Source organism: Lycorma delicatula, chromosome 9 (genome assembly GCF_047948215.1).
Source record: "Lycorma delicatula isolate Av1 chromosome 9, ASM4794821v1, whole genome shotgun sequence".
Classification (NCBI taxonomy): domain Eukaryota; kingdom Metazoa; phylum Arthropoda; class Insecta; order Hemiptera; family Fulgoridae; genus Lycorma; species Lycorma delicatula.
In genome coordinates this window covers 17,038,782-17,054,774 of record NC_134463.1, presented here as the reverse complement: position 1 = coordinate 17,054,774, position 15,993 = coordinate 17,038,782, and the positions used below count along the sequence as shown (strand labels likewise).

At 29.6% G+C, this 15,993-nt stretch overlaps 1 protein-coding gene across 1 annotated transcript in view; it reads right to left on the bottom strand.

The window, feature by feature from the left end:
* The window catches only part of chp (leucine rich repeat containing G protein-coupled receptor chaoptin), a 57,453-nt gene extending 43,090 nt beyond the window's left edge, over nucleotides 1–14,363 (bottom strand). Inside the window, exons 1-3 of the mRNA XM_075375621.1 lie at nucleotides 14,222–14,363; nucleotides 6,976–7,291; nucleotides 3,089–3,259 (exon numbers count right to left, since the gene is read on the bottom strand). Of these exons, the coding sequence (XP_075231736.1) occupies nucleotides 3,089–3,259; nucleotides 6,976–7,291; nucleotides 14,222–14,224 (490 nt within the window). The 5' untranslated portion in view covers nucleotides 14,225–14,363. The remainder of the gene's footprint in view (nucleotides 1–3,088; nucleotides 3,260–6,975; nucleotides 7,292–14,221) is intronic.
* Nucleotides 14,364–15,993: the final 1,630 nt, after the last annotated feature.

Here is a 15,993-nt window from a genome sequence, read left to right as displayed (position 1 = left end):
GGTATCAGATAGATTATATCATGGTTAAGCAAAGATTTAGAAATCAACTCGATGACTGCAAAACTTACCCTGGAGCAGACATTGATAGCGACCATAATTTGGTGATAATGAAATGTAGATTGGGGTTTAAAAACCTGAAGAAAAGGTGTCAGATGAATCGGTGGAATTTAGAGAAGCTTGATGAAGAGGAGGTAAAGAAGATTTTTGAGGAGGACATCGCAAGAGGTCTGAGTAAAAAAGATAAGGTAGAAAATGTAGAAGAAGAATGGGAGAATGTTAAAAAGGAAATTCTTAAATCAGCAGAAGCAAACTTAGGCGGAATAAAGAGAACCGGTAGAAAACCTTGGGTTTCAGACGATATATTGCAGCTGATGGATGAACGTAGAAAATATAAGAATGCTAGTGATGAAGAAAGTAAAAGGAACTATCGGAAATTAAGAAATGCTATAAACAGGAAGTGCAAACTGGTGAAAGAAGAGTGGATTAAAGAAAAGTGTTCAGAAGTGGAAAGAGAAATGAACGTTGGTAAAATAGACGGAGCATACAGGAAAGTTAAGGAAAATTTTGGGGTACATAAATTAAAATCTAATAATGTGTTAAACAAAGATGGTACACCAATATATAATACGAAAGGTAAAGTCGATAGATGGGTGGAATATATTGAAGAGTTATACGGAGGAAATGAATTAGAAAATGGTGTTATAGAGGAAGAAGAGGAAGTTGAGGAGGATGAAATGGGAGAAACAATACTGAGATCTGAATTTAAGAGAGCATTAAAAGATTTAAATGGCAGAAAGGTTCCTGGAATAGACGGAATACCTGTAGAATTACTGCGCAGTGCAGGTGAGGAAGCGATTGATAGATTATACAAACTGGTGTGTAATATTTATGAAAATGGGGAATTTCCATCAGACTTCAAAAAAAGTATTATAGTTATGATACCAAAGAAAGCAGGGGCAGATAAATGTGAAGAATACAGAACAATTAGTTTAACTAGTCATGCATCAAAAATCTTAACTAGAATTTTATACAGAAGAATTGAGAGGAGAGTGGAAGAAGTGTTAGGAGAAGACCAATTTGGTTTCAGGAAAAATATAGGGACAAGGGAAGCAATTTTAAGCCTCAGATTAATAGTAGAAGGAAGATTAAAGAAAAACAAACCAACATACTTGGCGTTTATAGACCTAGAAAAGGCTTTCGATAACGTAGACTGGAATAAAATGTTCAGCATTTTAAAAAAATTAGGGTTCAAATACAGAGATAGAAGAACAATTGCTAACATGTACAGGAACCAAACAGCAACAATAACAATTGAAGAACATAAGAAAGAAGCCCTAATAAGAAAGGGAGTCCGACAAGGATGTTCCCTATCTCCGTTACTTTTTAATCTTTACATGGAACTAGCAGTTAATGATGTTAAAGAACAATTTAGATTCGGAGTAACAGTACAAGGTGAAAAGATAAAGATGCTACGATTTGCTGATATAGTAATTCTAGCCGAGAGTAAAAAGGATTTAGAAGAAACAATGAACGGCATAGATGAAGTCCTACGCAAGAACTATCGCATGAAAATAAACAAGAACAAAACAAAAGTAATGAAATGTAGTAGAAATAACACAGATGGACCGCTGAATGTGAAAATAGGAGGAGAAAAGATTATGGAGGTAGAAGAATTTTGTTATTTGGGAAGTAAAATTACTAAAGATGGACGAAGCAGGAGCGATATAAAATGCCGAATAGCACAAGCTAAACGAGCCTTCAGTAAAAAATATAATTTGTTTACATCAAAAATTAATTTAAATGTCAGGAAAAGATTTTTGAAAGTGTATGTTTGGAGTGTCGCTTTATATGGAAGTGAAACTTGGACGATCGGAGTATATGAGAAGAAAAGATTAGAAGCTTTTGAAATGTGGTGCTATAGGAGAATGTTAAAAATCAGATGGGTAGATAAAGTGACAAATGAAGAGGTATTGCGGCAAATAGATGAAGAAAGAAGCATTTGGAAAAATATAGTTAAAAGAAGAGACAGACTTATAGGCCACATACTAAGGCATCCTGGAATAGTCGCTTTAATATTGGAAGGACAGGTAGAAGGGAAAAATTATATAGGCAGGCCACGTTTGGAATAAGTAAAACAAATTGTTAGGGATGTGGGATGTAGAGGGTATACTGAAATGAAACGACTAGCACTAGATAGGGAATCTTGGAGAGCTGCATCAAACCAGTCAAATGACTGAAGACAAAAAAAAAGAAAAGTAATTATTATTAATAAAGTTAACATAGATTTATTCCACCATAATAGAAATTACAATTATTACTCAAAAGTGATACCGGCAAGAATTTGTTAGGCGTTCTAATCTTTGTGCTCGTAATCAAAAATTAGATTATGCTGACAAAAAAAATTCGTCCGAGATAAATCGACGACCCCTTAATGCCTCTTTGAGTGGACCAAACAACTGGTAGTCAGAAGGAGCAAGATGAGGACTATACGGAGAATGAGCCAGTACTTCAAAGTTGAGTTTCTGGAGCGTTTCAGCAGTATGTGGACGGGCATTGTCATGCAACAACACAACACCTTTTGACAAAAATCCTCGACGTTTGCTTCGAATTGCAGGCTTCAGCTTGGAAATAAGCATCTCACTGTAACGTGCACTGTTTATTGTCGTGCCCCTTTCCTCACAATGTTCCAATACTGGGCCTTGTGAGTCCCAAAAAACCATAAGCATCAGTTTTCCTGCGGACGGTTGGGTCTTGAACCTCTTTTACTTGCACCGTTTACTCTCCGGCTCGTAATGATGGATCCGTGTTTCTTCACCAGTAATGATTCTGTCTAAGATGTCCCGTTCGTTACCATAGCGATCAAAATCTTTTTGGCAGATGTCCAAGCGCGTTTGTTTATGCAACTGTGTGAATTGTTTTGGGACCCATCTTGCACAGACTTTATGAAACCCAAGTCTGTTGTGGATGATTTCGTAGGCAGAACCTGACTAATTTGCAGACGATGTGCCACTTCATCAGTAGTTACTCGTCTGACTAAGAAATATAACTGAAAAATTTTAAATACCCATTAAAAAAACTGTAAACTTACCGGTAAGATTTAAAAATCGTAATTTTTGAAGATGCCGCAATGCACGGCTTGGAACTGTCACGAGATTTCCACTACTCAGCTCAAGTTCCCAAAGCGACCGTTCCAGCCCCTGGAATGCTTCGTCTGGGATTTCATATAGTGGATTATTATGCACCTTTAAACCATACAAGCCTGTAATAAAAAGAAATTAATTAATTTTGATGTTAATCAGAAAAATACTTTTACTCAAAATTAATAATTGGAGACATTTTAGTCATTTTTCATGTTCTCATACTTATTCCAAAAGTGCCGCACACACATTGAATCTTTGCATTAAAGATGTGCCATTTTGTGGTAAAATTTGTTTTTATAAAATGACTATATAAATACATTATTTTACTGCTTTCAAACATTTATTTTTATAATCGTTGATGTAGGTAACCCAGCATGAGTCACAAATCACTCTTGATAACAGCATAGCCATTCCCAAGAATAACCAGCCTCTCATGCCAGGCTTATACAGGAAAAATTATAAATGAAATGGTTTCTCCACTACCTTTTTCTTTAAGTTTAATGTACTGAAGAAAATCAATATCCCAAGCCATTGAAATTAATATATATTCTGTCACATAACTAATAACTTACACCGAAAAAATGAGTATATCAAACAACATTACTTTCAGATAAATAAACTCTGACTTGTTTTTTTAAACTAGATGCTTCTTATACATTATATCGTAACTGTAAGAAAGAATAATACAGATAATACAAAGCAAGATAATGGATTATAAATTCAGCCTACACTTAGTAGGGGAGACATCTTCAGTTATTATACTTTTGATTGGTTTTAATTATGTAAAAAAGTGAGCAAAAACTTAATCAGATTTAAAATAATTTAAAAATCAAGATATGAATCTCATATGTACGAGTCTTTATAGGAAAGACCAAATTTGTGCATAGTGTAAAACAATTGACGAATCTGCTGTCAATTTATGTGAATGTAATTACATTTCAGGAAAGTTATACTTCAGAAAGAAGCAAGCTTAATATTTAAACCCAGAAAATGAAAGCAGAATGCTTTGAATACATGAATAAATATCTGACTACATGAACTTAAAAGGTTTTCTGGTTTTGCAATCTACAATGGAAGTGAAGTAGTACTTAATGTGACATTGATGTAGTTTCTAAATGGTCTGCAGGAAACTGTTTGAAGTTGAACATAACTAAATGTAAATTTATGTCATAGTAATGAAAGAAATACAATATCATTCAGTTATAGACAACAGCTCTACACAACTTCTGACTGTAGCAAGTGTATCTGATTAAAGATCTTGGGTGGTATTCAATCCTCACTTGACATATAAAGAGGATATTTACATTTACTGAAATTTCTCCTCTCATTTCAACTCCAGCCATGGATTATGATTAACCCATCACCTTTATTAACTGGCACTTTTACTTCTGCACCACTGTCATCCCACCATGATTTTGTCATTGAATTGGACATTAAAATATATATGATTTGTCCAAATAAACAATCAAAGAATTTTCTGATCTGCAAATGGTCATTTTTCTTAAAAATTCTATCCTCTCTGCCAGATGTCTTCTTTCTCAATCAAAAGTTTCCTATTATCAGTTATACACCACTTAAACTCAAATGCTTTCAGGATAGCTGCTAGTGTAGTTCTAGAAGCTTTAAATTGAATTCTCTTTTGAAGTTCTTCATGTAATTTATTTAATGTAGGCAGTTCATTATGTTTTGTGTGAAACATTAACTGTTCATCTTACAACGCCTTGATCAAAAATGTCTAATCTACTAACTGGCTTTGTATCTTGTTTATATTTTTTTGGTGTGCCAAATGAGCTCAACTGTGATTTAGATTTGAGAAGATCCTAATTTTCTTTTTGGAGTTTTTGAACTTGTGTTCTTGAAATTCCACAAGCTGCAGCTGCAGGAGTACTTTCTTCACTTTTTAAATGTTTAATAAATGTTTGTCATCTTCTAATTTTCCTAACTTAATAGCTTCATAAAATTGTATACATTATTAACTATTTCGTGAACTTGACTATGGAGCTTTTTATTCTTTACATAAACAACACATACAGTAAATATTATCTTAGATTTGTTCAGGGCTTCCAGCCATCCACCACCCAAATCTGCCCACCATCCACCTACCCTCTGTCCACTGACCACCCACCCACTGTCAACTAACCACTTACCATCCACCCACCCAAATCAAAAAAATTGCCAAAAATTACAAAACAAGTTACTTCAACAAGCAATAACCTTAGGTCCTTAGGTAATAAAATATCATAAAATACCTAAATATCATTTTATGATATTTAATTATGCCATTGCAAAGAAAAATTTACTAACAAAAAAATATACAAATTCATTAATACATACAAAACATTAACTAAAATTCCACACAATATAGGATACAACTATACCATTCATACTGGGACATGCCAACAATTGAACTAAATCAGTTTATTGAGAATGAAAAGTAAAAATTAGTATTGAATATTACTCGACAATGCGATACAAAAATTACTTAGCTATTCTATGATTATATATAAAATGACTAAGCTGTTAATAAAATATTATAATTTATAAGATATAGGCCTATTATTTAATGCTGATGCTTATAGTAATAAACATCAGCAGTACTAGTACCCTTTACAACAAGTGCATATAAATATAACTCAAATGAAATATTTTGATAACTTCTATTCATATAAGTGGTCATTCATTTTATGTCTCACTTGATGAGGGAGTGTAATAATAATCTATTAATACAAATAAAATCTATTTGTTTTTGTAATGTATACAGAAAGAAATATTTTTAAAGAAATTTTTGTCTGAAATTAGACAAAATGATAAATAATAAATTTTAATTGTTGAAGGAATTTTTGCTACTTATGAAAATAGTTAAACACTCTTTATTGCAGAACACTCAGTTTTTGAATGAGCCTAATGTTACATGAAACGAGTAATATATTGTCCTGCACAGCGACTGACTGCCTTGTGCAATCAAGCTTTTATTTAAATCATATGCACTGTACCTGTTTGGAATTCTTATTTCCATAACTGCATTTGTAAAGAATAAAAAAATAGACAAATTTTTGATTGGATTTATTTCTGTAGGTTCAGGTTTTAATCCTATAGATGATTCAGCTAATGAACTGAGGTAATTGTTCGGGGTTTGCCCTTGAAGGTTCATTAAGAAATTTCATCCTTGCAACTGTTTTAATAATTTAATTGATTCATTTTATTTTTATCTGTATTTAACTTATTTACTCCTCATAGTTATTCATTTCATATTTTTGTAAATCTGCAGTGATTAATTTCTTCTATTTTCTGCTGTTGATAATTCCTTACTTTTTCAATGTTTATTGTAAAGATATTAATATTTTTTGATATTTCAATTCATGAACTCAATAAAAGTTTAAACATTTTAACTTTTTGGGCAGGTAACATTTGTGGTCTTGTGTGTATTACTTTTGTTTTAATAGGATTTTAATGTTTGAATTATTTCACTAATAATCCATCATTTCATTAAATATTTTACATTAGTTATTATATAACTTTCTAACTATTTTCTTGCGACAGTTTAGTTTTTTTTTAAATTTAATAAATATATTGTTTTAATTTTTTTTTATATAACTTAATTGTGTTTCAGAAATTTGAGTTAAGTAAACAAACATTAGAAGAGATTCTGCCTTCTTCCATTTGTGAAAAAAACTTATTTGTCTATTTATGTTTGCAGTAATTTCTTCATGGCAGAATGGCTATAAATTCTTATGCTGGAGTAATATTCATAGAAAACAATTATTGATTACGAATCAATTAAAAATAAATTTAGTAAAAAGATTATACAAACATAAATAAACATCTCATCTCTTACCTGTACCCTCCAAAAAGTGTGGCTCAATATAAGACATTCCATTATTTTCTAAATTGAGCATATACACCTTGGAGCTGTTAATAGGCGGTGGTATTCGTGGTAAAGGTACATTTCTACATGTAACAATACCTAAATCAGGAACTGCTTTTGAACATGAACATAAAGGATTGAAAAAACATGGAGGGTATTCTGTAGGAATACCATGTCGAGCACTGGTATCAACTGTATGACGTGCACTTGATAATGATACCCAAAACATTAACAGTACAGTTGTCACCAGTAGGGCATACCCGAACTTTATCATCCCATCCAGATTCTGAAAGAAAACAAATGAGAGGACATGATAAATATTTCATTTATGTTAAAGGTATTAAAGACAAATAATAAATTATAATTTTTCCATTTTTTTATATCTCAATTTAATGTTTTTTTTAATTTCCTTGGCAAACCTAGTTTTGGCTTAAAATCTAGTAATTTTTATTTTTTGTACTATTAAACATCCCTAACAACACAATGGATTTTATCAGCTTCTGATTTCAATAATATGTTTGTTTATGATTAAAATCAGTTTATTTGTAATAAAATAAAACTAACTGATTATTTTAAAACAATTGGCAAAAGCAGAGCACATTCCTTTTCACGTCATAACTTGTCATATGTAGAACAATAAATTATCATAAAAAAAGAAATGTGATTAAACTTTTAAAGAAAAATTTTACTTTTAATCTAATTTTACTTTTATTCTATTAATTTTGGGTTAGTTTTGTTACCTTAAAAATAGGTCAGAAAGTCTATGATTCACATTTTTTTAAATGTATTTTTATTAAAATGCATAATACAATATTGTTCAATTTACAAACACAGGAATTTTTAAAACTAATCTTTTAATTTATTTCCATTTAGTATTAATAGTAACTGAGGGAATTTTCTTTAGTCGAGAAAAAAGAAGCTCTAAAAGTTGCAAAATTCTATAGAAGCCTTTTGTAATTTCTTGATTAATATGGTGTAAAGCTGACTTTGTACTATTTTCTTTATAATATTGCACTTAATATCATGAATTTAAGAAATTATGTATTTTTGAGAAAATAAAAATAAACAGAATGTTGGAACGGTAGAGTTCCATGTAAGGTGGAACTCTACCTTACCTTTGTGTAAGGTAGGTTTAAAATAGGTATATGATAGATTCATTAGTCTACTTATCTATGTCGTGTTTTTGTCATGACAAATGACAGTGACACTTATTTAAAACCAAAATCTTTGAAACAACACAATGAACAATTTTACAAATAAATTGGTTTTTAATAACTTGAAAATAGTGTATATATATATATATATATATATATATATATATATATATATATATATATACATACAGCAACTTTAATTAAATTTTTACAATTAATTTGGTATGTAGTTTCAGAACTCCCAGTTCTTCCAATTTACAGCTGACATATCAGCCTTCTTTCAAATGATAGCTGTATCATGGTGGCTAATACAGATTGAAGCACTCATATTTATAAAAAAGAAAAAAATCTTGAATAGTACTTAGGAAAAATTGATCTTTTCATTAATTTGTAAGCTGCCTCAACAATTAATTTTATAATTAGAGAAGAGAAATATATTATAAATTACTAATCATATGACATAAGGGCCGTTATCATTAGATTGTAATTTTTCAATATAATTTTAAGTTTTAATACCGGAGAATAATTCTGCATTTGTAAAAAGAATTATATAAAATAATAAAGGAAGTATGCGAATTGAAATTCTACATCTGAAAAGTATTATGTGTATTTATTTGAATTCTAAAAAATGCTTTAATATGTATTCAAGCACTGATTGTAGTGCCATTATTATGTATTACAGTTTGTGGTATGAGTAACAAAACCTTATATTTCAGCTCTATTATCTTACACTAAAGTATAAGAACTACTTGCATGCATTTGAATGAAAATAATGAAATGAAATTACTTTTTTATAATGAATGACTATACATCTAAAGAGAATGTAAATATAAACTAGTTAAGTTGTAAAATGACAAAATATGTAATGTTTAACAAAACTGTTTCAAAAAAATGATTCTCAGTTGATAATAATTTACTTCAATTTAAGTATAACGAATCTGTATTTTATTTAGAACTAGTAATATGACTAGGTCATGACTTTTCTTTTAAAGTATTTGATGTGTCTTCATGAAAATTTTTTTAATGAACATTAGCTTGAGTTTTAATCAGATAACAGAATTGTTAACACTGCATGTTGGAGAGACAGATAATACAGTATCCATTGTTATCTGCTGTATATAGATAGCTAGTATTTTGTATATGATCTTCTTCAGGGATATCCTGTTATGTGTAAGCATGTGTTTTGTCATGCCAGTAAGATGAAATAAGTTGTTTATGCAGTGTTGGAAGAGTTCAGCAGATATGAATGCATATCTATGTAACATAAATAATGTGGTAGGATAGTGAAAGTAATTAGAATAGTAGAGGAAACATTAGACAGTGTCAAGTGACTTACACTAAACAATAATGACCCCCTCTATGAAATTATAGCAAAAAAATTAAAAAAAAAAAAAATGATTTAAAGAAAAGTTGCTAAAAATTGTGTGGAAAATAAATCTTATTCTTATGTTTTTTTCTGAATTAACATCCATCTAAGTAAATAATAGAAAACAGTTTTTGAACAAGCTTTTAGTGTGTTACATAACTTAAGTTTGAAATTAATCAGATGAGAAAATTCAGCGAATTCAATTACTAATGGCCAAGATCTTAAAGCATAATGTTGTAATATGTATATTAACAACTTCATTTTATATGTCTAATAATGTAATAAGTACTTGTCCTAAGTAAACTGAATAAAGTCAGTGTTTTTAGGTAAGACGGTAACCGTCTCCTAACAACTCATGATGACATAACCTCTAAGTTGCTTCAGGAAGTAACAATCTGGAAACTGAAGATCATGAAATAAGGTAAAACTCCAATAGCCAAAACATATTCAGTGAACTATTTCAGACACATAACTGTATATAACTTTTAATTGAAGTTAGATGTAGGAAGAATTTTTGGTTGAAAAATTCGGAGTTAGAGGATATCGTGGGGATTGCATTTCCGTGAATCTGTTAATTTGATAGATGAGGGTTCTACGTTATGGTAGGTGGTTGTGGTTGGAAGAGGTCATACGAAGGTGATAGTAGGTTGTGCAAATATACTGATCAAAATATCTGCTGAGGCATTTGCACTGGTGGCATCCTGACAGAGGCCAAACTGATGACTGTGTTGTGTTATAAGTGTAGAGGGTCTCAAAGATGACCTCTGGTACAGCCCATCAGGGCTAGGAACAGAGGGTGGTGTGTTAACTGGGATCATCACAAGGCAAGTGTATTCCCCTATGGTGGTCAGGATGATACATAACACTGGAAGTATCCACTGTTCACTGTATCCAATGTTAGCATCTTTTGTGGCTAATGACTATAGGAATCAGACCAATTTAAATAGAAAAAACTAAATCCTATTGAAAATTCTGTTATTTACAGATTAGGTATATTTAATGAAAGTGTATAAACACTAAAAGCTGTCCAAATATTACATTATAAAATAGAATATAAAAAGGTTCTGCTTGCTAATTCCCCTTCCCCTATATTGGAGTTGGTGAACATTTTTATTCTTGTAAAAAGTAACTACAGGAAATGTTATTCTAAAATACTAATCTCTGTAGCAGAATGATAGTCTCAGCTTTTCATCTGGAGGTTCCGGATTTGAATCCTAGTAAGACATAGCATTTTTCATACGCTACAAAATTTCCATTTCATATTCCTATGGCACAAGCTTTAAGCTTACGTAATGAATTAAACTAAAAAATCTATAAAAAATGAATCCTCCTCAAGTAAATCACCAAAACTATTTCATTATGTGAGAGGATACAAATGAAATTTCAAAAACTTTTATTATATATATTGGAGAAGTCTTACTTTTCTCTCCTTACAAATTCCAAGCAAATTAATACCAAAAACAAATTTGTTTAGTTGGTTTGTTTCATTTTTGTAAGAGATGCAAAAGCACATATAAGGCATTTCAAATGGACAAACAGGACAAATATTTTCAATTATATTTAAAAGAAGGAAGTCAGTAGATAAATTTATATTACATAAGTAAAAAATTTAACAGTGTTAATTTACAATAGGTTTTTATGGAAATTTGGCATGTGGTAAAATACATACAGATGGGGAGGTGCACACACTAGAACAATGTAAGATTATTAGGCGTTTTTTTTTAATTATTTTTCAAGCATAAATATCAAAATTCATAAGCCAATAAACACTGACAGAATGTGGTTGCCCATAAAACAGCACCCAACATCATTTAAAAAATTGACTGGTTTATTAAATCTAAATTTGATTGCTGATATTGTTCCAAATCATAATCATTTATTTTCAAAATGCTACTTCTTTTTATATTCCACGAATTGTTTAACAATCAGGTTGCATGGGGTACAGATTATTACCATGTCTATTTTATATAAATTAGGAAAACTTAACAATAAACATTACTTTTTTAAGTCTTAATGTACAAATATTCCTTCCCTAAAAAATGAATCACAAACCCATATGCAATGATTAATAATCATAAAATTTGTGTAGTCACTATTATTAAAAAAGACAAAAACAAAAAGATAATAGAAAAAGAAAAAAAATGTTTGTTATTAAGAGAAAAGAATTCGTTGTCATTGTCATGTAAATGTTGGTCAAGTTATGATGAAATAATGTGGCATCATTTGACCTTAATAGAGGAGGGTCTGTGTGTGTATCCTATATAATATGTTAATTGTAAAAAAAGAAAAAAAGACAACAAATATAATTTGCTTAATTAATAGTATCCATGTAACTCAGGTCTTTATGAAACCTGCCACATAAAAAAGCTTTTGTTCAATAATAAATAATATGTTTAGAAATACTGCTTAAGGCTCTGTTGACTTAATTGATTAAAAGTGTAAAATCATTTCAAATTAATAAACTTCCATGTAGCAAAGTCCTAATATATATTTTATTAATAAAAAAAGAAACCAATTTTTAATTTCATTTTCTTGTTAAAATTATTGTGACATTTTCTATGATTTTTTATAGTTTTACTGTCATAATTCAACATCATTAATTATATTAGTAATCCAATTTGGATTTAAATAAATGTAACAAGGTTATGATGCAACAAGATATGAAATTTTCAATGATTTTTCTTCTAAACTTCATAAAAATTTCCTACACTTTCCCAACACTTTTTCATCAAGTAGTTTTTTTCAGCATTTAGCTTTTATGAACCTTGAAGGTCATAAAACGAGACCTTTAGTTACGCAGTCAGTGATGCTACTGATTGAACTACTGATCTAGTCAATGTAAAGTATAATATTACTTTTTTCATCAGAACCAGATTCAGTTCTAATTAAAACTGATTACTATAGTTACTAAAACTGACTTTGAATGCATATTTTATGGTATACTTTTCTCATAGGGATTCAATTAAAATTAGAATCTCAGAAATAGCTGACCTGAAACAATCAAAACAAACCACTGAACTTAGTTGGACTTAAGGTCTATGTTGAAATTGTAATAATCTAAAAAAGTCAAAATTTAGTTCTTTATTTTTCAAAATTTCTTGTTAAATGTAAATAATAAAAACTTCAATATTTTCTTCTTTTTCAATTAGCTTAGCAATTTCTTTAGAAATTACATTTATTCCAATAAAGAAACTCTTTTTTTATATTTTTTTAAGTCCAAAACTGATAATTTGGTTTGTGTAAGTTAGGTGTTACATTAACTTGCTTGACATGAAGCTACAATCGCTCCTGAAAACTGCACAGCTATTTTCACAATTAACAAGCTATACTTAGCAAAAACATTAGGGAAACTGAATTGGGGGAAGTGGTTCCTAATATATAAAACTGAATGTACAGTTGCATTGTGCCAAACTTAGTATAATGCCGGCCTCCGTGGCACATTTGGTAGCATCTCACCTTTCATCCGGAAGTCCCGGGTTAGAATCCCGGTCAGGCATGGCATTTTCACACACGCTACAGATCATTCATCTCACCCTCTGAAGAATGCCTAATGGTTGATCCGGAGATAAAAAAAAGCTTAATATAATGATGTTGATGTTTACTGTTACCTTCACTCTTTTACTACAGTGACTGGTTATATAATGACTATTACTACTTTAAGAGAAATCAATTCTTGTAATGTCGCTTTACCGCAGATCACATTATACAAATTGCCTCCATTCGGTAGGGGAAATTTTAGTTTTGATTTCATAAAAATCAGTTAAGAGGTTTTGAGTTAAAGTTTATGGAAACTTAAGATAAAGTTTAAGGTTTATGAAAACAGATATATTTTTTTTGTAGATTCATGTTTTGAAAAACTCAATAAACTCCTCCCAAATTATATTTGTAAAAATAGAAAATTTCTAAAAGGGAAAAATACCAGGCTTATTCAGGATTGAAATCCAAAACTTTGCAAGTGAAAGGCAGAGTTACTTTTATTGCAACATGTTTGTAAATCAATTAGTATCATGCTAATATAATTAATATACTAACATTTTTAATATTAGAAGTAAGACATTTTTAAGTAAAGTTAGAAGTAAAGAAAAAAGAAAAATTTTCAAAGTAAAAGAATGACTAATTTTTTTTTTTTTGAAAGGGGCCTATTATATTTTGATAATAATAGTTATATTTTGATAATAAAGTATTGATCATACTTTAATGAGAAAGATGAGATAAATAACATGATGGTAGAAAAAAAAACAACAGACCAAATTTGAAAGTTGAACATGAGAATGCTGAATGTTGAACCACCTGGCATTTTACAAGTAGCTGGGAAACCGTATGAGATATGTATATACATGAATGTCATAATAAAAAATTATTGAAGTCTTTTAAATAGCTTAGCTGTGGCTTACTAAATTTATAATTTTTAAAAATTCTACTTTAGTATATATTAACATGCTCACTTGCATTTTTTAAAAAGATTATTAAATCATAATCAAACAGTTATTGCAGTAAAATAAAAACAGTAAAAGGTTGTTTTTCCATAAATTTAGAACAATTACATATTATAAATTTTAACCATTACATTGAGAATTAAAAATATTAAACTATTGGCAAGAATTTAAGAAAACTGTGGGAAAAAACATAACTTATAATTTTTTTTTTAAATTTAAAAATAAAATTATGATTTTTAACTTAAAGAAAAAAAAATTACCATGTTTGAAGCAGTAATCTAAATTATTAACAAGAACTAGATGTTATAGTGTTCACTATGGAGTTAGGCACTGAACTGAGGTGTAAGTCCTCCCTGTGTAGAATACATGTAGATAGTATGGCTTCTCTAATGTGATTAAGCATACTGCGTCACCACTAAGCTGAAAGCTTACTAAAATAGTATATTATATGTCCTTCAACAATAGTGTTTAACATCCATGGGTTTGTGTGTGTATATACTTATACCACATGCAAAAACATTCCCATACTATTTTTTGTTACACAATTTAAATTGCACGTAAATACCTAGCACGTGTGCTTAGACAAATGTATAAATATAACTATAATGGCTGTTTTGATTTTTTTATATTTAAAAAATTTTTTTGTTAAATATAATATATTAATGCATTAAATACATTAAAACTAATAATAGTTATCACTCATTACAGTAACATGCAATATTATTTACAATACATTATCATTATATTAATATATTAAACTTCAAAATTGTTTCATTTTTTCTAGCTAGTTATCAAATAAGACATAAAATCATAGTAAATGATTTACAGTTGTTTCTATCCACAAAGATGAAAAATGTTTCTCTCACAAATGCTGGGCCAATGTTTTTGATCCTAAAAAAGAATATTTGGCAAAATATTTGATATCTGTTTCTAAATTCTTAAAAATAGATTGTGGTTTTTTATGGTATCTTTAAAGATAAATTAGATACAGTATATTTAATTTGTTACGTAGTAAATGAAATCATTCATTAAAATTTTAATTTGCTGAATTAAAAGCTAACAATCTGATTAGCAGATATTATTAACCTTTATTTACAGAAAACTTTTAAACAAGAGTTTAGTTTAAAAACAAAAGACATTATCAATTGACATTAAAACAATCTTGTACTGAAAGTTTCTCCTTTAGGTTGAGGCAGCATATACAATTCCTTTTTTTAAATAATAAATCTACTAATGTGTTGCTTAACAGATCAATTTCAATCTTTCTTATGGTTATGACATGTACAGCAGCTAAGGAACAAGGAAAACCACAAAGAGTAACTTCTAAGTAATTATACTAATTAGACACCAGTCTCTGTGGTGAACAAAATGGAGATTTCACTTGTAGAGCTCAATGCCACCTCCATTTCATTCAATTAACCAACATGTTGATGTATAATGGCATATTAGGTTCAGTAAATAAGGCGGTGGTTAATCATTTTATTCCCATTTTTCTTAGAGTCTGGTGTATGATTTTGTTTTTGGGAATATTTATAGTACTTTTAGGAGTGGGTTATATTTCCTGACAGGCTAACTATGATTATTCATTCATTTATTTATTAGACTCTGCTCTGGAAGTACAGGCTTATATCCAATTACAGCAAACCTTATTTTTTTTCTATGACATATATATATATATATCAGAAGTTCACATCTCTGGGATTGTCTTTTGTTCCAGTTTCTCCTTTGGGTAATTGGACTTTCTCACAATTCCCCAATTACGTTTTATTAATCCCTTTGTTTCCAGGTTTAAATTCTGTATGTCAGAAGTCAGATACAATACAAAAGAATGAAGACTTTTTTTTGTCAGAAAATGTGACAGTAAGGTAGGAGTCGATGAATGCACGTATTAACAGTTTGCTGTACACTTTAATTAATCCAAATTAGTAAAAAATAACTAAAAGTACTTTTCAAAATTTTAATATAGATACAAGTATATTTTGATGAAACAAATATAGAAAGAAGACTAACCAATGCTGTAAAAATTATCTCA